Consider the following 21,990-nt stretch of genomic DNA (forward strand, 5'->3'; position numbering starts at 1 on the left):
GGTGAGGCGCGTCGTGAGGATGCCGGTCGCGGGGTGCCTACGACTGCGATGGCGATGCCTGCTCCAGTAGTGATCTGGCAGAAGTCTTTTCAGCAGAGAAGAAGACCTCGAGGGTGCATACGAAGGGCGCACGTGTTGTGGTGAATTGACGATGCTGCGACGCCGTTGCAGGCACGACTTGGAGTCTTGAGGTTTCGCGTCTTGACGCCTGAGGCTCTACATCTTGGGGCCTGAGGAGCTACATATTCAGGCCTAAGGCATTCATGCATATCGCCATGAACTTACGCTAGCACAACTCAAGCTAGCGCGAACCGAGTAAATCCAAAGGTACCGAGTATTTCTGGTAAGTCTTCCCGAATGACATGAAAAATTATCTTCATTCCAACAATTCTTACGCCCACGCTGCCTCATCTGCTCAGACTCTTCACCATGACCAAAGCGAAATCTGGAGAAGCACGATCACCAGCCAAAGAACAGCTACGAAATCGTGAATCCCAGCGTCAGTCACGAGAGCGCCGCAAGGAATATGTCCTGGACCTCGAGCGGCGACTCCGGGACTACGAGCGAGCAGGCAGCCAAGCATCGTCTGCCATGCAGGAAGCTGCTCGGCAAGTCGTGCAGGAGAATCATGGCTTGAGAGCTTTGTTGTATCATCTGGGCCATAATGATGCCTATATCAATGAGTTTTTGAGGTTCAATCACGCCAGGCTGAATGGCGCTACCACGGAGTCGTACAGCCAGCTCAGCCAGCGTAAGATGGTATCGGAAACGTTGGCTGCGATGCCGAGTACGCCGATCGATGCCAGAGCACCCTTTTCTGCTCAGATAAAGCAGCCACTGAACAATGCAGGTGCAATCACTCCGAAGCAGCACCGAGTGCCGGTTCAAGAAGCAGAAGCCGTGCGTGGAGCCGTCCAGATAGACACAGGCACGGGTGTCCATGCTGATGCATCAAAGGATACTATGGACTGCGAGGAAGCTGCTCGGCTCATTGCATCATTCCGAGGCCACCACTCGACCGATCAGATATGGCCGGAGCTCGGATGTAGCTCAGCCAAGCGGTGCGCAGTCAAGAACAGCATCATCATGAGCCTAGCAGACGGCGAGGGATCTTGAGCACATCATGTTACTGAGTCCTGGACCGATCGACTTTCTGGCGTTATTACACGACCACTGCTCAGAGTGCAGAAACAGCACAACGGAGTCGATCCAGAGCAACATACCACTGACACAAAGTATGCTGTCGACTTCCCGCCACCTACAGTACAAAACGGCCACCAGCATCTCGTATACGCAATCAACGCTCCCGTCCAGCAGCCTCTACACATTCAACGTCGATGTAAATGCTTACGATGGATCATCCTCCAAAGTATAGCTCGAACCCTTAACTCCTGCGTCAGTCAGTCTAGCTGAGCATCACAAAAGAGTTCGTCTGGAACACAAGCAGCCCAGCGACCAGGGCAGTTACGCAAGATATACCAGCGTCTGATACTGTGCGCTGCATATAGCCAGAAGCAAGTAGCACTATGGCAAGAAATAGTTGGATCGGCCACTTGGGGCGGAGCTGGTGTCGCGAAGACTATAAATATGTGACGGCTGAGGCTGTGAACGATACTACATACTACGCAACACCAGTACTCGATATACCTGGGGTCCGGCCGTGGCGCAGTGCTTAGATGGCGCTCAGGACAATGCTTGTAGTGCTTAGTGCTTGGCGCTTACGGCCTAGCCACATCCGGTATAGCGCGAGAAGAAAACATCAGCTTATGCATATTATTGCGATTGTTATTCTTATTCTTATTATCATCTGCAGCATGCATGGCACTATCCATGGATTTCTTTATTTATCATTCGCTACGATGGGTCCTGCGTCGGTACAGTCAGAGCGGGACTGACACTTGAGATTGGGTATCGATGTTTGACGCGCGCGCTCCTGGCTAGAACTACTTGGACCGACCAATCGACGACCCAACTTCCGACCTCTACCTACAACTCACTTGATAACTTTCTGCAACTACTACTGCATGCATTACGCCGCTCACCCAGAATCTATCCATCATGGATGTCACCAAACTTGGCGGCACAGTCACGCCTGTAATTACTCACTCACTCACTCTCGCCGCTTCCATCACACCCTCCTCACGCCCTCGACAGGCCTTCCTTGTCCTGTCAGACGCCATCATGGCTCGTGTTTGTTTCACTCGCCAGGCAATCTCGTCTCCACCTGGCGCCTCCATAGTACATAATCAGAACGACCTCCTCCTTCAACCATTCGCCTGCTCTCCATTTGCCCGTCCCTTATCTCACTCGACCTTACCTGCTGCGCGCTCGAGGCGTCGGCTGTGCCATTCACTCCCAGAATGGGCGCTCTAGACGTCGCCTCAAAAACCTACCTTCACCCTCGTTATCAACGACTGTTCTTTGGCTCGCTCCTGGTCTTACTGTCGATATCTTCTCTCTTTTACCTCAACCGCTCCAGGATTTCGCAGTCCGTTAGCAATGCGTGAGTGCTCTTGCTTCAATCCTCGCAAGTCCTACCCTGACTCTTCGCAGCGTGCACAAATCCAAGGTATCCTACGTGCTACCAGACGCCATCCCACTCAAACCCTCCTTGAGAGACATCATACAGGCCCTTTACGCTCCGACTCTACAGCCAATCACCGCTCCCACCTTCACTGACCCCGTCGACGGCGAGGTATTCCATATTCCGCAACACCCAATCTGGACAAAATCTCTCGGCAAGCGGCTATGCCTCGTCGACATCGATAACCGGCCCTTTGATGGCGAGAATGAGCTTATGGGGAAAGTACCTACGCCATTCGACTGGACAACTTTCTCCAACACACCCTCTGGAATGCTTGGCCACTACTTCTACGCCATGATCCATGGCTACGACTACAAATTCATTCGCACTACCGACTACCCCGACCGCGCTCCCTACTGGACCAAAATTCCCGCCCTCGCCGACCATCTGCACGACTACGACTTTGTCGTCTCCATAGACGCCGATGCCCAGATCCGCTTCCCCCAGCTCCCTTTCGAGTGGCTCCTCAACCGATGGAACGTGACCAAAGAGACCTCCATGACCATGGCTCTCGACCCCGATGATCCACCAAACCACGACGTTCACGGTCGCCTACACGACAACGCCGGCTTCATCGTCGCTCAGAACCTCCCGCGCACTCACGACCTCCTCAAGACCTGGGCCGCGTGCCCCGACGAGCCCTCTCCCGAATTCGAGAACTGTGCTCGTTGGAAACATCCCTGGCCCGCTGAGCAGGCCGCTTTTGCAGAATACATTCGCACCATATACAACGAACCAAACGATCTGAATGAGATACCGTGCGACGAAGCGAATGGCACGCCTGACTTCACTCCCAACGGCGAGTTTCAGCATGGCTGCAAGGGGAAGTTTGTGCGCCATCACACCCTGAGCAAGGATGCTATCAAAGAAACCATCCAAAATGGCCATATGGGCGTTATCATGGGGAGAATGCACCAAGACTTCAACGAGCACAAGGAGACGAACACCTATATGAGGAAGACGAACAATCTGACCAGGACGGACAGCGGTGATGTCATTGACTAGGCGCATCCGTGCACTCGGCCTATTATGTCTTGCACGCCTTAAAAGTCCTTTGCTTTGCCTCCGCCCCCGGGATTCCCCGTTCGGGCTCGGAGCTCTCGGCTGAAAATTAACGCTCGAGGGAACAAAGACGCTGGAAGCCGGCTTTTCAACAATGTACACATAACATACTCTTTGACTGTCTTGGCTTACATTTACTCTTGGATCCCTGTCCCGTTTATAAGTACGCTTCATTGTTAGCATGGAGATGCGGTCTCGCTTCTGTACATTCATATCGCTTTAGATACCCCCGTTGGATATATAGACTGTATACATTACTCTTCCATCACGTGTCTTGCTCTCCGGTAGTTACTCGTGTGCAATGTACTCTAGAATATTCAAAAATAATCCATATGCTTTTACATTGTGTCGTAGTAGCGTAGCTGAAGTAGAGACGAGATGTACTTATATGAACAGATAGGAACCAGGAAGCTTAGATGGGTGAATGTAGACAGAATGCAAAAGTCATGACTAGATCCTGTTTCGAGTCAGTACGTGTCGTCTTAATGTCAATAGGTCCATATAACATACGCTAGATTCCCGAGCGCGTTAAGAATATCACCTCCATCCACAATGTGATTCACGATTACATGCTTCAAGTTTTCGAACTCCTCCAGCTCCGGCTGACGTTCCGCAACAATCGTGATCTCACGCTCATTCCAAGCTTCGACCTGTGCTACTGATAGAAATCGTCAGCTCGAGACATTACCTACCCTCCCTGCTTCCCTGGACCACACTTACAAGTGAATTGCTTCCCAAAACAACTCAGGATCGCGGAATCGTCGCGGGCTCGGGGCTTCAAAGCCAGAAACATAATCGCCACAGGAAGAGCCCAGACCCCTCCAAAGCACTTTTTCGCAATCTTGATCAGACGGCTGGGCACTAGGCGATCAGTCTGCTCCGGACCGTCGCTATCCTCAAAAAACTCTCTACGCAGCGCAAGAACCCGATTTGCCCATGACGACCAGGTCGATTTGTCTCCCAGTTGAGGATACACCTTGAACAGTCCATACTGCACCATGCTCCCGAAATCCGTAACCGCACACCGGCCCGCCACATCCATCCTCCCCTGCGAAATGTACTCGCCGAAATAAAACAATTTGTTCAGAGCCTTTTTCTTCGTCCGAAGTCCCCAGAGTCCCTCTAGCTCCACCCTGCGCTCCTCCGATACCCTGTCATCCGCCTCGAACGCAGCCAGCAGATCCAGATCCTTGATGAACTGCCGCGGCTCAAATGCTGCAGTGTCAATAACCATGAGGTTCACCTCCGACAAATCAACCTTCTCCTTGGAGGCCTTGTAGAAGCCGTACTGCAGCGCGAAAAGCAGCGAGCTCGTCCAACTGACCAAACTGCATGTGTGTTCGTGGCCCCGTCTCCATCTTAGATGACGTTCAACCATGAAGGCGGCGGCACTGGGGTCAGTAGCGAAGACGTCTCGTGGTTGTCGGGTGGTCTTGTATTTGTGCATGCAGTGCGGGAGGATCTCGGTTGCGCTCGTGCTGCCGGCGGATGCGGGCGAGAAGACGCGGAAGAGGTATTGTGGGAGACGGCTCGTTGGGAAGTCGGCCATGCTGGACCTTTGGGAGGGGGTGGGTGAGAAGAGTAAGGCGGGTGGGACGACTGCGGTGGGGGACTGGATGTCTGACATTTTGTTGTGCTTGTGGGAGGTTCGTTAGTGGGAGGGAAGGAAGAGCAGCGCTTGGGAGGAGTGAGTGAGTGAGTGAGTGAGTGAGTGAGGGAGGGATGGATGGAGGGATGGGTTGATGTCATGCTGTGCTTTTACACATTCGCAGTCGAGGACGAGGAGTAGGAGTAGGAGTAGTAGAACTTACATGCAAACACCCTACAAAAACCCTCGTAAACACAAACAAGTCCAAGACACCGGTATTCTCAAAACAAAGCAAACCGGGTCAAAGAAGCAGCATTTTATACATTATACCCTGCTGCCTCCCCTCTACCCCAGGCACAGCCTTGTGTGCGCCTCCTGCACACAGATCACCTTGACCGGTTCCGAAGCGACGAGGGTGTCAAGCATCCCCGCACAAGGCAGACATGCAGGTATTTAACAGAGCCAATGGAGGATGAATACGTTTTCGTTCGCCTTGTTTTAGGGGTTTTCTGGTCTTGTGGGTTGTTTGTGAGTCATAGGGGTCTTTGATTGCTGTTGGTGTGCTTGCGTGTGGTATGTGGATGGGTGTGCTATACTGCTAGCCATCGATGTGTGAGGTGGTTTGGCTGGCGTGTTTGGTTGAGATTGGGTTTACGCGTCGTTTTGTTTGGGACAGTTGTGTTCAACATGTAGTATTTCGGACTGAATGTTGGTAGAGATTCTGCGAGGAGTTTCGATCCTATGCTGGATTTGATTCTCACTAGTCGATGACACGCTGTATGATTCCATGATGTATTCAAGACACTATATTCCATGTATCATACATAGAAGCTCGTTTTAGCACTACCAATTCCTTCTGAGTAGTCCCCTCGAGAAAGAGAGCATATTCGATCAAGTGGTTTCTGTAACATCTACATGTTCGAACCCGATATTATACTTAACCTCCTGCCGCTTGTTTGACTGAGCATCATATAAGAAGTCAGAGTCTCAAATACCTGAGGCAGGAATTGATGATACAAACCCAGACCTGCGTACGATACCACACCTTAAATCAACCCAAAGTAACCCGACCGAACCCCTATTCCACTCCTACAGCCATCAAGGAGGATTGCAGAATATTATCAGCAACACAACCTCCCTTCTACGCATCTTACCTAGCTGCTTCACGCCGTTTATTATCTCCATCACCAGTCCTGCCCTTAATGAACCATGCCACGCCTGTGCATCGCTCGTTTCTCTCGCATACCTCTGTTATGGCTTTTACACGTTTGTGATCCGTCCTGGAAATGCAGATTATGGTTTTCTGAGGGGTTGAGATGTGTGCTAGGTAAGTAGGGAGTGTCAGGGGAGACCTCGGGCTGTCTGTCTATTTAAGCAGTGTAGGTGCGAGGAGGTGATTTGTTGCTGTTTGGATAAGCTCGTATTCAGATGTATATGCGGCATTAGTGAGCGCATCATATCTGAACTTCACGGGAGAGTGTGAATGATTAAGTGAAGAGTAGGATGGTATCTTTGAGATGATTTGGGAGAAGTATTGTGATTGTTGTAGACTCTGGTATAAAATGGGATAGAACATTGTCATGGAGAAGAAAAAGAGTAGGGGAGGGGGGTGAAAAGGCCGGTTGCTCAAAGCCGTTGTATATAACACCGAGAGATGTTTCTATCGATGAATACTAGCCCGGAGGCTGGTAAGCTAGTGCACAGCTGAACACTTGTAGTTTTCGAACCTCACATCCGCGCCGATGTGAACCTTGGGCTTGACAAGTGGAGAGAATGGACCATAAGTAATGATGTAGGTGGCAGATGGCAGGTGGCAGATGGAGAAAGTGAACTGAGGGAAAGAGTGGAATTTTTCTGGTTAATGGAGATCTAACCTGTCTCCGCGACGCATGCCATACCAAAGCATGAATACCTATCCTAATGGTTACCATGTATGTTTATGTCGGCCGTTTCAGATTCTGTCCTTTCTCAATCATATTCAGGAGTGATACGCGTATTACCCCTTGATCGGCAGCCACACATGATGGGTCTCATGTAGGCGCAGAGCCATCCTCAGTTTGGTGAGCACCAAACGTGCTTTCTGCAGAGAATTTTTTGAGTTTCTCAAGACGCTTTGACGGCTGCTCATGACCCTTGGTGGAATTTGCGTCCGGATGGGTCATCAAAAGCTCTCGGGACAGCTCTGGAAGGTGTTCCAAGAGCATCGAGAAGCGGTCGTAGTGACGAAGCTTGCTCAGTTGTGTCGCCGCACGATGTAAGATATGCTTGCGCAAATTGTCTTCACTGACTGCCGATCGTTCTGGCAAATCATGAAAAACCATCTCCAGCAAGGCGCACAATGTGTGATCCGCTAGCGTCACACTGGAGAATCCGTAGGCAAACTTGGCGTATGCAGCCCTCTGAAACTCGCTAGCTTGGAGATAGTCACCCAAAGCATACAATTTAACCAGTGTCACATACACGGTTTCATGAAGGACAGCATCGTTAAAGAGCCAGCCGTCACGGTAGAGGTATTCGACGTAGAAGCCGAAAAGATAAGGGTCTAAGCTTTCGAGTCGGATTTCTGCTTCTGCAGCTTCTTGCATGGGAACTCGAAGAGCGTGTCTTACGTATTCCGAGTCGGCTTCAGCTAAAGCCACATGGATGAGGTACGCAATACGATTGTCTGCTGGGCCAACCACAAACTTTACAATCGGAGATGACAGACACCTAGCAAGGCGTCAGCCGTTACATTTCAGACAGGTGCGGAACATACTCTGAGAACTTGAGTTTCGTTGTTTTCTCTGACCTGCTGAGAAGCCAAGATCGGACTGCATTCGCATCACTGTCGGCGACGACCAGCTTCGGCTTCAATAACGACATCGCAACGGTAGGGTGTGTATTTGAAGAATATTTAGAGTGAAGATGGTGCGTTTGTGTGTGGTACCTCATGCCGACGAATTTGAACGTAAGTTGGGGTAATGCTCACGTACCTATGACCGTTTGTACGACCTTTTGTACGACCTTTTGTACAGAGCCAAGACTAAGTGATTTCGGACCAGTCATTCTCTTAGACCAATTGTTATTTTCGACTAATGTACCCCTGAACACATGTCTCACGATGTGAATTCGGTAGAACACTGAAGTCATTCACATTCACGACTCGCGGCATAACATTAGCACATGTACACCGACTACAGTCGACAAAGGGAACTGATTGATCGCTTATATACACAATCTATCGTACCATCCTAGTCCCCTTCTTCACATGATCCAGCAACACAGTGTTACATTTATAGCTTGCTGATGAACATGCGGGCGGCCATGAGGCGGACCTTCTGGGGAAGGAGGTACTTGGAGAAAACGTAGATCAGGGTCGGGAGCAGGATCCAGGCAAACGTGACCTCGTTGACGAAGAAAAAGGGGATGAGCTGGGGCATAGCAGACTGGAGAGCGACCTGCGAAGTATCATTAACATCGGTTCTCCCTTCCCGCTTGACATGCGAAGCTCCAAGCTTACCATCTTGCCTGCCTTCTTCTCCTCGGGCAAAGCGACACGGGTGATCTTTGCGGGCGCATTCTTGGTAGGTTGGGAGACGCGAGTTTGAGTGCTGAAAGATGCGATGGCGGCAGGACGGACGATGGCCGACTGTTGAATGACCGGCTGGCGTGGGAGCGCCCGGGCGAGAGGACGGAGGAATCGAGAGGCAGACATTGTCGGCACTGCGCGAACGGGTTAGAGACGTCAATTGAGGAATCACTCTTCCGAGGATCACCAGGGGAGGTCGTACCGAGCTGACGAGAGACTGCAGAAGATGGATTGAGATGAGTGGAGTGTTTTGTTCGAGCTTCGGTGAAGTGCTAAGGGTTGACGACAAGTTCGATGTGCCAAGACGTTATCTGGTCACGTGAACTTGACTACGCTTCTGGCATTTTATGCCTTGCTGCCTTACGCATCGGGCCATCAACACTTGCACCTCGTGCATTACGCACGATCACCCTCCTCACTCTACATCGCATTGTGGATTTCGTGGCAAGCTCGTGCTCAGGGTCAGGTATTGCTGCAGCCTTTCCCGCGCTTCAACATGCGATAGCGCAGTGCAGTGTTCCAGCAAAGGCAGCAAAGGCTCGCGCGTATATTGCCGGGATTCAGGGAGCCACTATAAAACTCTCCTGGCAGCATCGTTATTCTTGTAGACGCAGCTCAGAACATCAACTTACCCACTATGGGCTACTGGGAAGTCAAATGTCGATTCTGTGGCGTAGGCTTCAACATTGGTCGCTCGAGACGTCCCACTGAGCCTCGCTACAAAGGGTGGCTCAACACTGCTGATATGATTGGCGTGCCACAAGGTATTCGCAAAAATTGCGTCAAGGGTAAATGTTGGGTGATCATTCGCAGGGAGGGCCCGTGTCTTCCAGATAATGTCCAATTGAAGGATATGATATCGACTCAAGACATCGACGACAATGACGATCCAGCAGACAGCGATTACATGCTGGACCAAGACGACCAGGAAGATGAGTACGAAGAGCTTGAGTTCATTTCCGATGACGAGATGATCAGCGATGGCGAATATGGTGATGCTGAAGAGTCCGAAGAGATTATGGGGGACGGCGTCAAGACAGACGCAGATCGCAGGGAATCGCAAAACACAAATGGAATACCTCATCAACCGAAGAGTATCAACGACAATGTCCCGCATTCTCCAAGCAATCACAGCACCCAAGCGTGGACTTTCGGATGGTGCCGAAGCACCCCAAAGTTTCAGGTAATGATAGATCAGACCATCGATGACCGCAAGACCTGGCTCCCTGCACAAAAATTCTACAAAGCCAAAACGCCTTTGTACTACGATCGTATGCACGAAATCGAGCACACGACTGAAAGTGCAGACTGCTCGACTGTGACCGCATATAACGGCAATCTCATCGAGTTCGAAGAAATGAGGGACTGCAATGTCTTTCAAGGAATGGTCCGCCGACAACCCAATTGGGCCCCGGAATCCGATGATATCGACTACGAAAGCGCGAGCCGATATGTATTCACAGGACTGTGTGGTCACATGTCGTCAACGGATTTGCGATTCTTCCCGCACCTGCGCCCTATACGCTACGGACAAGATAGTGTCTTCTGCAACGAGTATGTCTGGGATCCGAACGACAATTATGCCATGCCGTTCCATCCTTGGTGCTTTGATATATACGCTAGGCTGTCTCGTCGGTGTAATGGCGTTGTCGACGTCAACGGCCTGATGGACTGGCATTATTTCGTTGACGGCCCCAGGTATGGGGAACCAACGTACCGTGCAGACGGAAATGTAGACGAAGACGATCGTCCCTACTCCTGGGGTCATCACGAACATGTGAGAGGGTGTGGGAGCGATTTTTGGCTCCATCCGAAAGGGACAGAGTACCTTGCAGCGAATCCTTTGTTTGTCCCAAAGTTGCCAGCTCTGCTACAGATGGCCACTGAAACGAAGCCTGACTTTGATCCTAGAGGAAGCCCATTCGCCGAGTCTAAGGATGATGGACTACAGACCGATGACTTCTCACGACTCCCGTGGGAGTTGAAGATGGAGATTCTCTCGCATCTCTCGTCGAAGAACATTGCGAACTTGCGCCTAGCCAGCCGCACCTTCAGACACTTACCCAACACGCTATGGAAACATCTTCTGATGAAAGAGATGCCATGGCTATGGGAAGTATGGTGTGACGACGAGCCCTATTTCTGGGCCGCAGTAGCGTTCGGTAACATCGCACAATCCTACATCGACAACGAGCGCGACCTGGCTAGATACGATGAACAGTCTGCCGAAATAGATCGCATTAATCGTATAATTGAAGAAGCATACGTTCGCGAAAACCCAGCGTTTGTCGGACGGTGGAAAAAAGCAAGCGCAGAAGCTCTAGGTGAGCGACCGGTTCTGTCACAGGACTGGCGATCCAAGGCCAGTCCTGTCTCTGGTAAGTTGCCGTCCAGCAAGACGAACTGGTATTCGCTCTACACACTCATCACGCGACATTGGAAAGATTTGAAGGGTTTGAGGAACAGAGCGCGAATATGGACTGATATTGAACGAATGATGGGTATGATCGCAGAATCAAGAGAGCGCGGTCTCATTTCGCCGCTTGGAGGAGACCCGACGTTTTGATCAATCACTTGGTTTGCATTGCATACAGGTCTGATAGACTTACCGTATGGCCATACGTTCAAACGGTCATCTTGCTCTCTCCGTCGACCAATCGATTCTGTGCCTCGAGTGTCTTGCTGAACCAAATGTGAAAACTACTTCTACTCCCACTTTCACCGTTTGAATCAAGTCTAAAGTGTCCGTAACAAGATGCTAAACGACAAACAAACAATCATGCCACCAAAGACGACAAGTACTACTACCAACAGTCGTAGATTATATATTTGAGAAGCATCATCTCTACTCACTCCCAATGACCCCACTTCCAATACACATTCACAGGCTGTCAAGCTCAGACGAGACTTGGCTCTCCAATGGGATCACGAGATACCGCGTACTCTGCCTCTCATCACAATCAGACATCTCAGGACTTCTTCCACACAAAACACAAAACACATGCCACGGCTCATTCCATTTCCATCTATGCCCTAGAAGCAAAACACCAATCTACACCTACAAAACACCAGCCATACAACACCAAACAATCCAAAACACCAGCCCAACAAGCAACCCCCTGGTATCACGCTCCAATCCCAAAAAAAACCCAAATTACACCATACCCCCAGAAAGTCAACAAACGCCAGAGCAAAAGGATCCTGATCAAAAACTAAGCTCATCCCCACTCATCTCATCGTCAAGCATCATGCGCGTCTGCACAGCACCCCGTGCCGCCGACAATCTACGAATAGCACGATGAGCGCGCTCCTTTGAGCGAGAATCAGGTCTGGTGGTATCTGCGCGGGTCTTATGCGAGTATGTCGCGCGTAGCGAGCGGGATGGTATGACTGGCATTATGAGCTCGTCTTCTTCGCTGGCACTCTCATTCAGGATGTCGTTTGTGTGGTAGGTCGACTTTGATGCAGATTTGCGATTATCTTGGCGGACAGAAGTGTAGCTGGTTTGGCTCTTGAGACCCCGAGTTGGTCGTCGGCAGGATCGGCGTGAAGAAGTTGTGCTGGTAGAGGAGAAGGAGGTGTCAAGATCGATCATGTCACTCACGCGCTTTGAGCGACGAACGGGAGCCTTGTAGATTCTTAGATCGTCATCGGTTTGTATATCGTCCTGCTCCACGGCTTCTTCTTCGTTATCGTCAGAATTGTCGGAACAAGATGTTTCCAGCGATGTCCTCCGGCGTTTGGCTCTTTGATCGCGCATAACTTGCGCAAAGCTTCGCTTCTTGGTGTTGCGTGGCTGCTGATGCCTTGTTTGCTGAGAGTCGTCCTCTGAGACCGACGTTACGGACTCGTCTGACTCGTCATCTGAATCGATCGATGATGTCCCACTCGACGTGGGAGATTCTGCCAATGAGATCTTCCGGGCAAGAGAAGGGCGTTTCCGCGGGAGCGTCGGCTGTGGTGCTAAAATTGGACGAGTGTAAATAACGACTTGTGGCGACATATAGTGCCTAGATGGAGAGACAGCTTCCAGTCTGCACTCGTACACGCTCATTTCCCGGCTTTGGAAGTCTTGCCGTTCCACAACGGGCGTCGACACTGACAGACTACTTGACAGCGACGACTCCGGTTCGTCTTCAACCAGCGGTTTGTCGAGATTCTTAGCGCCTTTGCGCGCGACCGCTGCAGGAGTGCACATAATCCATTCCTCGATGCCTTCCTCCCATCGGTAGCCCTGCTCTTGCTCGTCACCCTCTGAGCCAGAATCGCTCGTGGGCTCTGGGTCTTCTGACGACTCCGAGGATGGAACATCGAGTGTGAGGCCATGACCCGAAAGCTTCATCGTCTTTTCCAATGATTTTGCATACTGGAAGTGCACATTGTCCTGTGAGTTTTCAGAAAACTCAATCGCAGCACGATACACTATACGGTCCATGAAATGAACATTTTTAGGCTCTGCAGAGGCAGAAACTATCGTGAGCGATTGCAACAATCCCTTCAACGTATCAAAATGATCTTTCTGCGTAACGTGCCCGTATGAGCGGGCGATAGAGTTCAGGACCTTTGATATTGCGTCAATAACTGATGTGTTCTTGACAAAATCGCCAGTGGCGAGGCGCCTGAGCTCGCCGATCCGGGGAATCAAGTGCTCAGAGATCCCCATGGAGTATGGGTCACTTGTCGACAAGAGTAAGTCAGCGACCAGAAGTGTACAAGCGCGTTCTGTGTGCGTTGTTATGACTGACTGAGGCCCTCCTGGCATTCTTGACTTCTTGGTCTTTGCCAGTTCTATCGAGAACGATTGGCAGAAGTAGTGCAGTAAGCGCAGGTACCTTCCGGGATATGGTTGGTCCTCTCCTTGAGTGCTGGTTCCGGAAAGACCGGCACAGGTAAAGATGGTAAGCATACTGTTGACCGTGTTGTTGAGAGCACCGCGTACAGATGGCTTCACGGGGTTTCTCCGAGCCTCTGTGGCATTATGGTCTGCCCACTGGGATTCGCTATCCGTACATGGGTTCGGCGGCGCGAGACCAAAGCTTCTCAGAAGAACGACATCTAGTAGTTCAAGCGCTGGGCCCAATGAAGACTCATGTGAGTTGATCGACTTGATGATCTTGGCCCATATCGGCAGAATTGCCTTTGTAGCCATCCACTCAACCGGGAGCTTCCCGCTTCTCAGCAAATTAGCCATCGTTCGATAGAACAACGACCAGCTTCCTGATGACTCCACATAGTTTCGGAATAACGACAAGATCGCATGATCCGGTTCCTCAAAAATGTCGTCTTGAGGATGATTAGGCACTTGCATGTTCGGCTGCAGAGTCATCAGTGCAACTGAAAGCATCTCCTCGCCGGCATCCCATGCTTTAGTCTTGGTGCACAGTTTAGCAAGCTCAAGCAAGAGAGTCTGAGGTAGAACAGTATCCCGTAACGCTTCCGTCACCATTTTGATTGCAGAAGCGCGCACAACATGACCCAGCGCTTGGCGTCCATTCTCGTCGCGAAGGGCCAAATGCTCTATATCATCGTATATTCTCACTGCCGCGTCCTCGGTGTCATCATCGTCCTCCTCTTTCTGCCAGTACTCTTCAAGCTCGATGTAAGCTGGAACTTGACGCAAGCATGTCGCCCTGAGAGATCTCGTGCCTTTCCGTTCGCGCTCCGGGCCGTACGCCGCGGTTGCCTCCAGCACTTTCTCCAGCCCAGCATATGCACCGCTGATATGAGCAAATGTGTCGGTACTCGTCTGTTTCCTGACTGCCTTTAGGTGCTCTTTTTGTTGTACGTGGAGAGGCTTACGGCCGCGCTGCGGGGCCTGCTGGGGAGATATGTAGCGAGGACTCTCCTCGATGTGCTGCAGCGTCCGGGCAATGAAGGGTGTAGGGACGTTAATCTCGCCGGGTGGTCCCATGGGAGGCTTCGACTTTGGCCGCATTGGAGTTCGAACATGTCTCCCAGGTCGAGAGGTGGCCTTGTATGTCCTGAGAGGTTTCGCTTCCGGTACCCATTCTAGATCGTCCTTCGTGTCACTAGTCTTCTTCCAAGTCCTTCGACGCGGTGATGTAAGCGCTGCCTGGCATTCCTCCTCTTTCGCCTGTTCCTTTCTCGGCTCTGGCTTCTGCGTTCTCGCGTTGTCTGCTGCTTTCCTCAGCGCAGTTAAGCGTGAAGAGATCGGTCGCAGTAGTCTGTTGCAGCGCGCAGTGGTCCAAGGGATCTGGTCGTCGGTGACATGCTTAACCATGGCAAAATATATTCAAAATACCAATTAAACATACTAGAGCATGATCTATGCTATCTATGCTGCGGTATCCAAAAGGGTGAATGGTGAAGTAAAGAATATCTCGTGTTGACAGTGAGTTGTGATGTGCCGTCGCAAGGGTAAACAAGACAATATCGGGGCTGTCGGAGCTAACTTAACCAAAGGGGGAAAGGCTAGCTCGGGCGAGGTTCAGCCCTATCTCAACGACCGTGCCACACGTTGGCAACAGGCCATTCACTTCGTTCGACCATGACCAAGGGCAAGACATGATCTACACTAGGTATTGGGTCTAGGCCAGGCTGCCACGCGGCGAAACAGCATCATGCGCAGCGCTGCACCACTTTGACTATACCCCCAAGGCCTTGGCGAATTCATGCCAACTGGCCTTGATTGTGTCCCGGAAAGTAGCGACGAAAAGGCATTCTATTCTAGAGGCGAGACACGGTTTCATCACATATCCAAGGCAACTCTTAGAATTGAACCCAGGATAAACCACTACAATACAGAGTATGGATGGGATTAAAGTAGACTTTCAATATGTATAAAGGCTAATACAACGGTCTATAAAACGACAAGCGACGAGCCTGACACTCAGATCTCGCTCAGAAAACGTCTCAGTATAGCTCTAGAATATTATGCTCTCTGCCCTGAAGCATGTTCCCCCATATCCCACTTTGTAAGGTATGTAAAGAGAAGGATCCATCCCAAAAAGAAATGTTCCAAAGCGATTGAGAAACCAAACACATCCTCCTCCTACCGCGACATTAGTCCCGAAAATAAAGATAATGATCGACGACGTATTTACACGTGCGAGCCAATTAACTATCATGCATCAGTATTCGGATGCTTTCGTCAAGTCGTGTGAACCATGCCCCCCCATACATAGCGAAGGAAAAGCCGGATGATACAAGTCAAGCCGAGGCGAAAGGAAATGGTTTATGGAAGGACTCGAATGACTATTTCTAAGTCACCGCTTTCGTGGAATGGCGGGCACTACGCATCGAATAGTAACGCGAAACGTCTGATCCCTTGGCTAAGCACCAAAAGGTAGATGAGGAGCAAGCACAAGGCGCTCGGAGAATGATAAAAAAGAATGACTGATGCCAGGCCCGATAGTACAGCTAGACATGGCAGAACGCTCCAACAGCTATCGTCTAGATAATTTCGGCAAGCGTCGATCTCACACCCCTGAGCCCAACATGTTCTGCATCTGCCGACGAAGCGGGTATACAATAGACGTCAGAGCCTGGAGCTGACATTCTCGTCAACGTAGCTTCGGACGACGAGCGTTGTAGCAGTGGAGGTGACGGGTCGAACGATGTCTCCTTGCTGGTAGGATACGAGGTGGACGTCGTTGTAGATGCCGACGATACCGTTCGAGCACGAATCTGATGGGACGTTTCGCGACGGCGTTTCGGTCCGTCTTTGACCTTGGGATGCGTGTGACACTGCAAGAAACACCAAATTAGGATCTGTCAAAACCCCACCCGGGCATGAATGCATGAGCCATCCTGCTAAGCTTACCTTGTACGCATGCCGAAACCACGTCGTGCCTTTCTTCTTGCTGCTCACCAACGCGATCCAATCGCCGCAGCTCCCGCAAAGGCCCTCCCAGACATCCAGATTCCCCTCCGTGCGGCGTGTCTCCTGGGGTTTCTGGAACGCGACCCCGGTAGCGGCGCTTACGCCGTGCGTAAAGGACTTGTCGTACCAGAACGCGCTGTTCTTGAGGACTAGCCATCGTCCGGGTTTGCAGAGACCGCACCAGCCCTCACGTTTGTTGCCGTGGCCACGTACCCACCGCGGGGTGTAAAGGTCGCCACTGAAGCGCAGATCTTGTTCATGGGGGATCAGGTCTGGGTCGGACGGGTGCATGTCCGACTCGGGTGGATTGGATGGCTCTTCCTGGAGTGAGGAATATAGGTCAGGTGGATCGGATAGGTCAGCGAAATGCGCTGCGTAGCCTCCATGCCGGTCTGCATTACTCTGTAAGAGCCTGAATAGATTTTGGGATGGCACAGGCCGGGGAATCTCCAGTGGATACTGGTGACTGTCTGGTCCGTAGTAACTCGGCATACTTGATTGTACATGATTTGGCTGGTAAGGATTCGAGCAACTTGGGACTATGGAGTGAGAATTAATTTGGGCGTGAATGTGTGATTGAGACAGCGCGTGTTGGTACTGCTGTTGACATTGTTGTTGGTACTGATTATGGGCTGGACTGTAGATCATTCGCTGTGGTGTTCCGGCATAAGCCCCTACAGGATATGACGCATACTGGGCTAAAGAAACTTGCGTAGCTTGCGGTATCTCTTCGCTTTCCTTGACCTGTCCGCTCTGCACACCCTGTCCGTTTTGCGAAGGCTGGCTGGTCAGGGGCCGGCTGTAAGGGGATAATCGACCCTGTATATGGCTAAAATGTCGCGATGGGATAGAGGAAGGTGCGGAGGTTGATGCATGAGATGCTGCAGTTGTAGACCATCGCTTGAGACGGTTCTTATCGATCGTATAGGGTGACGTGCGCATAGTCATACGCGAAGACGGAGATGCTTTCGATCTATGTCCGGGACGGAAAGCCTCATCGCTCCTTGACGAGGATGCCGGAGACACAAGCATTGCACTTTGATGAACCCCGCCCCATCCATCAGTTTCTGTTATGCGGCTTTGAGTCTCTGAGCCGGAGAGATCTTCAAAGTTGAGCACTTCGGCCAGAGCTCCACAGCTCGACATTGAGAAAGAGGACTCGGATATCCGTCTCGAGTTCACGTTGAAGGTTGATAGGTCACCGTCAAGATCGGCTCCCAAGAACCTTCTCAGATCTATCACAGTTCCATCATCATCTGTGCCTAACCAGTTCTGACCAAGCTCTGACACGTCGCCATCGAGTGGAGGAAATGGTATGTCTCCTGATCCTTTGTAGCCCCACGGCGCTGGCATTTGGCTGCTATCAAAGTCTGACTTCATCCCATGTATGCTGGTAACAGGAGGATTGAACAAGCTCGCGTCGATGAAGGAATTCTGGATATCCAGACTGGGTCCGGTAGTGCATTCGACCAACTCGGAAGAAGTTACAGCTTCCGATGACGTCTGATCCTTGGATGACCTCACACAGACCTGCTCTTGTTTAACAACAGCGTCTACTCTGTCATGATTCTTGTTCTCGCTCAGGTCTCCAGTGTCGTCCGTCGTAGTGGAATCTGAGCCAGGACATTGTGTCGCGGAGTGGATCGTGTTTGTTTGGTGATCGTCATGAAAGTACTCGGGGTACTGTTGCTGTTGTTGTTGGGCCATAAAGCCATTATGTTGACTAGATAATGCGTCGCTAGAACATCTGATCTGACTGGAACGTCTCCTATACGGTGGGACCCCACCGAACAGACCATGCTGAGTAACCGGATAGCTGTTCGCAAATGAGTACTACTATATGCAGAATTCGAGCATATGACTGACTGTTGCGTCATCCCGAACTCCATCTAAACTATATTGGACACCGTGCGATCCAAGGCAGTCATGCGCTTGGGGTCTGGTAAAAATAAACGAGAGCTATCTCCTGTTAGAATGGATTGTCAAACAGCGGAGACATTGACATCAAGGAAGAAGAGGAAAGTAGCAACCGTACGATAAACAGGTCAAGCTAGGACGGCGATATCAAAGCAGTGTATATCACCGCTTAGAGCCAAGAACACTTATCAGACGAGTTCTATACTGTAAAAAGGCGTTGGACAACAACGAGTGTCGCTCACAAAAGAACCGAAATGAATGGTGAGAAGAATATAACTTCTCGTAGCCAGTACGGAAGACACAGAGCCCCGCTCTAAAGAACGTGATAAAAAAGAAAAGATAGGAGTCGGCTGAAATGAGTGAAGTGGCCAAAGTAGTAGGAATGACAAGGTAGCGGGGACTAACTACTATATGGAGGAGGCGGAGTACAGAATCATGCCCCGAGCGGGAAGAGTGGGCAGGCGTTGTTAGACAGAGGGATGTGAGCAAGGCGCACCGACTATGTTGACGATGAGAGCAAGAAGATTCGGTAGAGGTCTGATGGAGCATCGGATGCCGCCTTGGCTGCAGCGAGATGGAACAGCAACTGATTAGGGCAATCCCACACAGGCATGTGACCTAATCGGGATGTGTATACAGGGCATGTGAGAGGGGGGGAAGAGAGGAGTTGTGAGTGAGACTCTCAGAACGCCAGAAACTCATACACTTCCCACAGACCCTCTCTCCCCCAGACGTTCTAGAGCCACAACAAGGTCGGCGATACAGGGGCAGCTCAAGGCACCAGGCTGACCACCGGGAAGACGCATTTCAAGGTCCAGCATTCCTGTCTCTGTATTGCTCCAGTCATATACCGACAGCGGTGGCATGGCATGGCTGCTCTGATCAAGCTGTAGCCTGTAGAGAGGATTGGCATGTGAGATGTAGGCGATGGGCGCTTGCTGCAATGGCGAATGCACGATGGCAGCAATGGAGTCACAAACACTGAGGCAAAGCGGCTATACGAAACCCTCAGAAAAGGCGTCGAGTTTCACGATGGGAAAAGAGGCGACGGCGGCGGGAATGCAGTTGTGCTGGTGAAGGCGATGAAGTGTAAGAGAACGCGCGACGTTGGAGGTATCGCTGTCGTCGGAGCACTCCAACCTGAAACTCGCTAGCCCGGACCTGCAGCTGCTGCTGGTTCAGCCTCATAACAGACGCCACACGCTAAAAATCACCATGCCGAGAGTCCGAGACAGCAGCGTCTTCCCCCTGGAACATATCCCTTTACCCGTCAATCCCTCTATACACTAAATCCATCCGCCCGCCCGCACCATGCCGTCAGTGTCCTCCTTCGGGAACATTCTCAATTGGGTACAGGGCTCATCGCTTTTGCATCTCTGAACCACCAGCGAGATCTGCGCGTCGATGATCGCTTGTGCATCGCTTGTGACTTGCCCCCGGCGCCCGCATCTGTACATACATACATGCATTGACCGTTCGAAGATTCGAATCTTAACCCTTCATCGACCATCAAAGACATGGCTGATTCCTCGTCGCGTACACCCTACTTAATTGACGAGCCAGGCAAACGTCCAACCAGGAGGAGCGAGGCAACCAGGCAATCATGCAGAAGAGTACAGAACTCTTGGTCAAACCGCGACGAGGACGCGTTTTTCTTGCATGGGGCATCCTGCCCTATCCAATATTCCGCTTCTTGCCGTACACGAGCTCGCTCGACCTGAACGGGATATGTGTCCGTGCAGTCATGGACCGGCCAGGGCCATGACTGCTGATAATCATCAACTCCTTTCGAGCGAAAACGCATGAAGTGAAAAGCAGAAGCGGAAATTACTGTTCGACATCGCCCATCCCAGCACGTTTCAACAGATCAGCAGCACGCAATACCATCTAGCGAATCGAGGTGTCCACGTAGCCTCCACTGATGACTGTACTGGGGAGAGAGCAAAGGGGGGGCGTAAAACGTACAGATCCCATATCGAACAATCTCACTTGCCCCATTGGGGACTCAGGAACCATGCTGGGGAAACGCGAATGAGCCCTATGGTGACGTACCGTGAAGCCTTATCGATACATCTCGTATCGTACACGTTGTTATTCAAAGGGTCATCCGAGTCTTGACCCTCGAGGGTTGCGACGCCGACCCTCGGTTCTCGACTTCATTTGCCGATATAGATGAGCTGTGCTACCCTTTCGACTGGCCGTTGACCCCATGGTCGGTAGCGACTCACCACTTTCACATGCTCGTGCTCAAGTTGCCATGTTCTTATCATCGCGACGCGTGCAAGGCATCTGGTTGAATATGTTGAGCTCAGCATGGCTGTCCACATGTCACCATCAGGCCTGAGAACGTGTACAGTAGTATCCCTCATCTTCTCAACTCATGATCTCTCGCCGGGATGACGTCCTGACACTGCCCTCAAACCTTGCTTGTCTCACTGTCTAGCTGTCGTCGAGGCGCCAAGCCATGTCAAGTCTGATGGCAGTCTACGCTCATGACACAGTATGGTCATTCACGCAGGGGTATTGATCAAATATAGGAAGGACAGTATCAGTCAGGGTAGACAGATTCGTTCTTCTAGAAGCACGCCTGTGTCAGTATTTCGCGGGTGGTGGCGCAGCTACGTGCATCTATATGCAGGCTCTAGTCAGATGAAGAGCTCAGAAACATGACAACGGTGGGCTTCTTATCTAATCATACGAAGGACCACAAGACTATATGTAATGAAGACTTTCAGCTGATTCCATACCACGTAATTCATCCTAATGGAAGTGTTCGAGAAGAGAATTAGAGGAAGAGAAGAGCATCAGAGGAGCGAGCACAGGTCAAACACAAAATACCCGCAGACGTCATTTCTAGCATCACAGCATCTAGTCTACCAAAATGTCAAGTCCGAACTCCCAGGGCAGCATAACCTTCCCAAAACAAAAACACAGCCACCCGCTACAAACCCCCCACAAAAACAACCGCACAACATCTCCCCAAAAATAGGCAAGACGCGGGCGGTGTATTGGCAGTTTTCCAATCTCCCTGATCCACACAGCTGTTCAGCATGACTGCCTCAGTCCCCCCCAAACCCCCCCTGCTCAGCGCGCGCTTCCTACTCTGTTCCTTGGATAGTTCCTTTGTATAGGACTTGATCAAGCTCGTATGGCGCAGGGTGTCTGTTGTGTGAGGATGGGCTACATACTTGCCGTACAATGCCCGATATCGATGCAGCACACAGTATGTACGTAGCAGTGCCCCTTTCCAAGCACCACCGCCAGGTAGTACCACGCCTTAATTTCTATAGAAAGATTAAAATATACGAAACTTACAACCCTGATACCAGAAATAGACAGACAGACAGACAGACAGACAGACAGACAGACAGACAGACAGACAGACAGACAGACAGACAGACAGACAGACAGACAGACAGACAGACAGA

At 51.1% G+C, this 21,990-nt stretch overlaps 9 protein-coding genes across 9 annotated transcripts; 3 read left to right on the forward strand and 6 right to left on the reverse strand.

Annotated features, from left to right (window-relative positions):
- The first annotated feature begins 200 nt into the window (after positions 1–200).
- On the forward strand, positions 201–1,570 carry EJ05DRAFT_371038 (uncharacterized protein). The gene has a single exon (XM_033741143.1). It carries the CDS (start codon positions 430–432, stop codon positions 1,114–1,116), a length of 687 nt encoding a protein of 228 aa, XP_033600349.1. The 5' UTR covers positions 201–429; the 3' UTR covers positions 1,117–1,570.
- Positions 1,571–2,360: 790 nt separating this feature from the next.
- Positions 2,361–3,589, forward strand: EJ05DRAFT_485979 (uncharacterized protein; the record flags this gene model as incomplete). The annotated part of the gene is made up of 2 exons (XM_033745497.1): positions 2,361–2,503; positions 2,554–3,589. The coding sequence occupies 2 exons, from the start codon at positions 2,361–2,363 to the stop codon at positions 3,587–3,589; spliced, it is 1,179 nt and encodes a 392-aa protein (XP_033600350.1).
- A 164-nt stretch (positions 3,590–3,753) lies between these two features.
- EJ05DRAFT_476195 (uncharacterized protein) lies at positions 3,754–5,663 on the reverse strand. The gene is made up of 4 exons (XM_033743970.1): positions 5,458–5,663; positions 4,367–5,282; positions 4,157–4,304; positions 3,754–4,103 (listed from the first exon to the last, which is right to left on the reverse strand). Exons 2-4 carry the CDS (start codon positions 5,271–5,273, stop codon positions 4,097–4,099), a joined length of 1,062 nt encoding a protein of 353 aa, XP_033600351.1. The 5' UTR covers positions 5,274–5,282; positions 5,458–5,663; the 3' UTR covers positions 3,754–4,096.
- A 1,601-nt stretch (positions 5,664–7,264) lies between these two features.
- EJ05DRAFT_500425 (uncharacterized protein) lies at positions 7,265–8,096 on the reverse strand (the record flags this gene model as incomplete). Its single annotated transcript, XM_033746992.1, has 2 exons — positions 7,265–7,943; positions 7,990–8,096. 2 exons carry the CDS (start codon positions 8,094–8,096, stop codon positions 7,265–7,267), a joined length of 786 nt encoding a protein of 261 aa, XP_033600352.1.
- A 410-nt stretch (positions 8,097–8,506) lies between these two features.
- EJ05DRAFT_500426 (uncharacterized protein) lies at positions 8,507–8,928 on the reverse strand (the record flags this gene model as incomplete). Its single annotated transcript, XM_033746993.1, has 2 exons — positions 8,507–8,671; positions 8,734–8,928. The coding sequence occupies 2 exons, from the start codon at positions 8,926–8,928 to the stop codon at positions 8,507–8,509; spliced, it is 360 nt and encodes a 119-aa protein (XP_033600353.1).
- Positions 8,929–9,201: 273 nt separating this feature from the next.
- EJ05DRAFT_476197 (uncharacterized protein) lies at positions 9,202–11,741 on the forward strand. The gene has a single exon (XM_033743971.1). It carries the CDS (start codon positions 9,440–9,442, stop codon positions 11,366–11,368), a length of 1,929 nt encoding a protein of 642 aa, XP_033600354.1. The 5' UTR covers positions 9,202–9,439; the 3' UTR covers positions 11,369–11,741.
- Positions 11,512–15,164, reverse strand: EJ05DRAFT_476198 (uncharacterized protein). Its single transcript, XM_033743972.1, has one exon. The coding sequence runs from the start codon at positions 15,041–15,043 to the stop codon at positions 12,008–12,010; it is 3,036 nt and encodes a 1,011-aa protein (XP_033600355.1). The 5' UTR covers positions 15,044–15,164; the 3' UTR covers positions 11,512–12,007.
- Positions 15,165–16,215: 1,051 nt separating this feature from the next.
- EJ05DRAFT_500429 (uncharacterized protein) lies at positions 16,216–18,352 on the reverse strand (the record flags this gene model as incomplete). Its single annotated transcript, XM_033746994.1, has 2 exons — positions 16,216–16,509; positions 16,586–18,352. 2 exons carry the CDS (start codon positions 18,350–18,352, stop codon positions 16,216–16,218), a joined length of 2,061 nt encoding a protein of 686 aa, XP_033600356.1.
- A 277-nt stretch (positions 18,353–18,629) lies between these two features.
- On the reverse strand, positions 18,630–19,254 carry EJ05DRAFT_371518 (uncharacterized protein). Its single transcript, XM_033741144.1, has one exon. It carries the CDS (start codon positions 19,109–19,111, stop codon positions 18,725–18,727), a length of 387 nt encoding a protein of 128 aa, XP_033600357.1. The 5' UTR covers positions 19,112–19,254; the 3' UTR covers positions 18,630–18,724.
- Positions 19,255–21,990: the final 2,736 nt, after the last annotated feature.

The sequence above is a fragment of the Pseudovirgaria hyperparasitica genome, assembly GCF_010093815.1.
Source record: "Pseudovirgaria hyperparasitica strain CBS 121739 unplaced genomic scaffold EJ05scaffold_8, whole genome shotgun sequence".
In the NCBI taxonomy this organism is placed as follows: Eukaryota; Fungi; Ascomycota; class Dothideomycetes; order Acrospermales; family Acrospermaceae; genus Pseudovirgaria; species Pseudovirgaria hyperparasitica.

Coding starts and splice junctions, on each gene's coding strand:
- EJ05DRAFT_476195 (XM_033743970.1), bottom strand. CDS start 5,273: ATGTCAGACATCCAGTCCCCCACCGCAGTCGTCCCACCCGCCTTACTC. Junction 4,305..4,366: donor TTTTGGGAAGCAATTCACTT/GTAAGTGTGGTC, acceptor GATTTCTATCAG/TAGCACAGGTCGAAGCTTGG.
- EJ05DRAFT_371038 (XM_033741143.1), top strand. CDS start 430: ATGACCAAAGCGAAATCTGGAGAAGCACGATCACCAGCCAAAGAACAG.
- EJ05DRAFT_371518 (XM_033741144.1), bottom strand. CDS start 19,111: ATGCTCCATCAGACCTCTACCGAATCTTCTTGCTCTCATCGTCAACAT.
- EJ05DRAFT_476198 (XM_033743972.1), bottom strand. CDS start 15,043: ATGGTTAAGCATGTCACCGACGACCAGATCCCTTGGACCACTGCGCGC.
- EJ05DRAFT_476197 (XM_033743971.1), top strand. CDS start 9,440: ATGGGCTACTGGGAAGTCAAATGTCGATTCTGTGGCGTAGGCTTCAAC.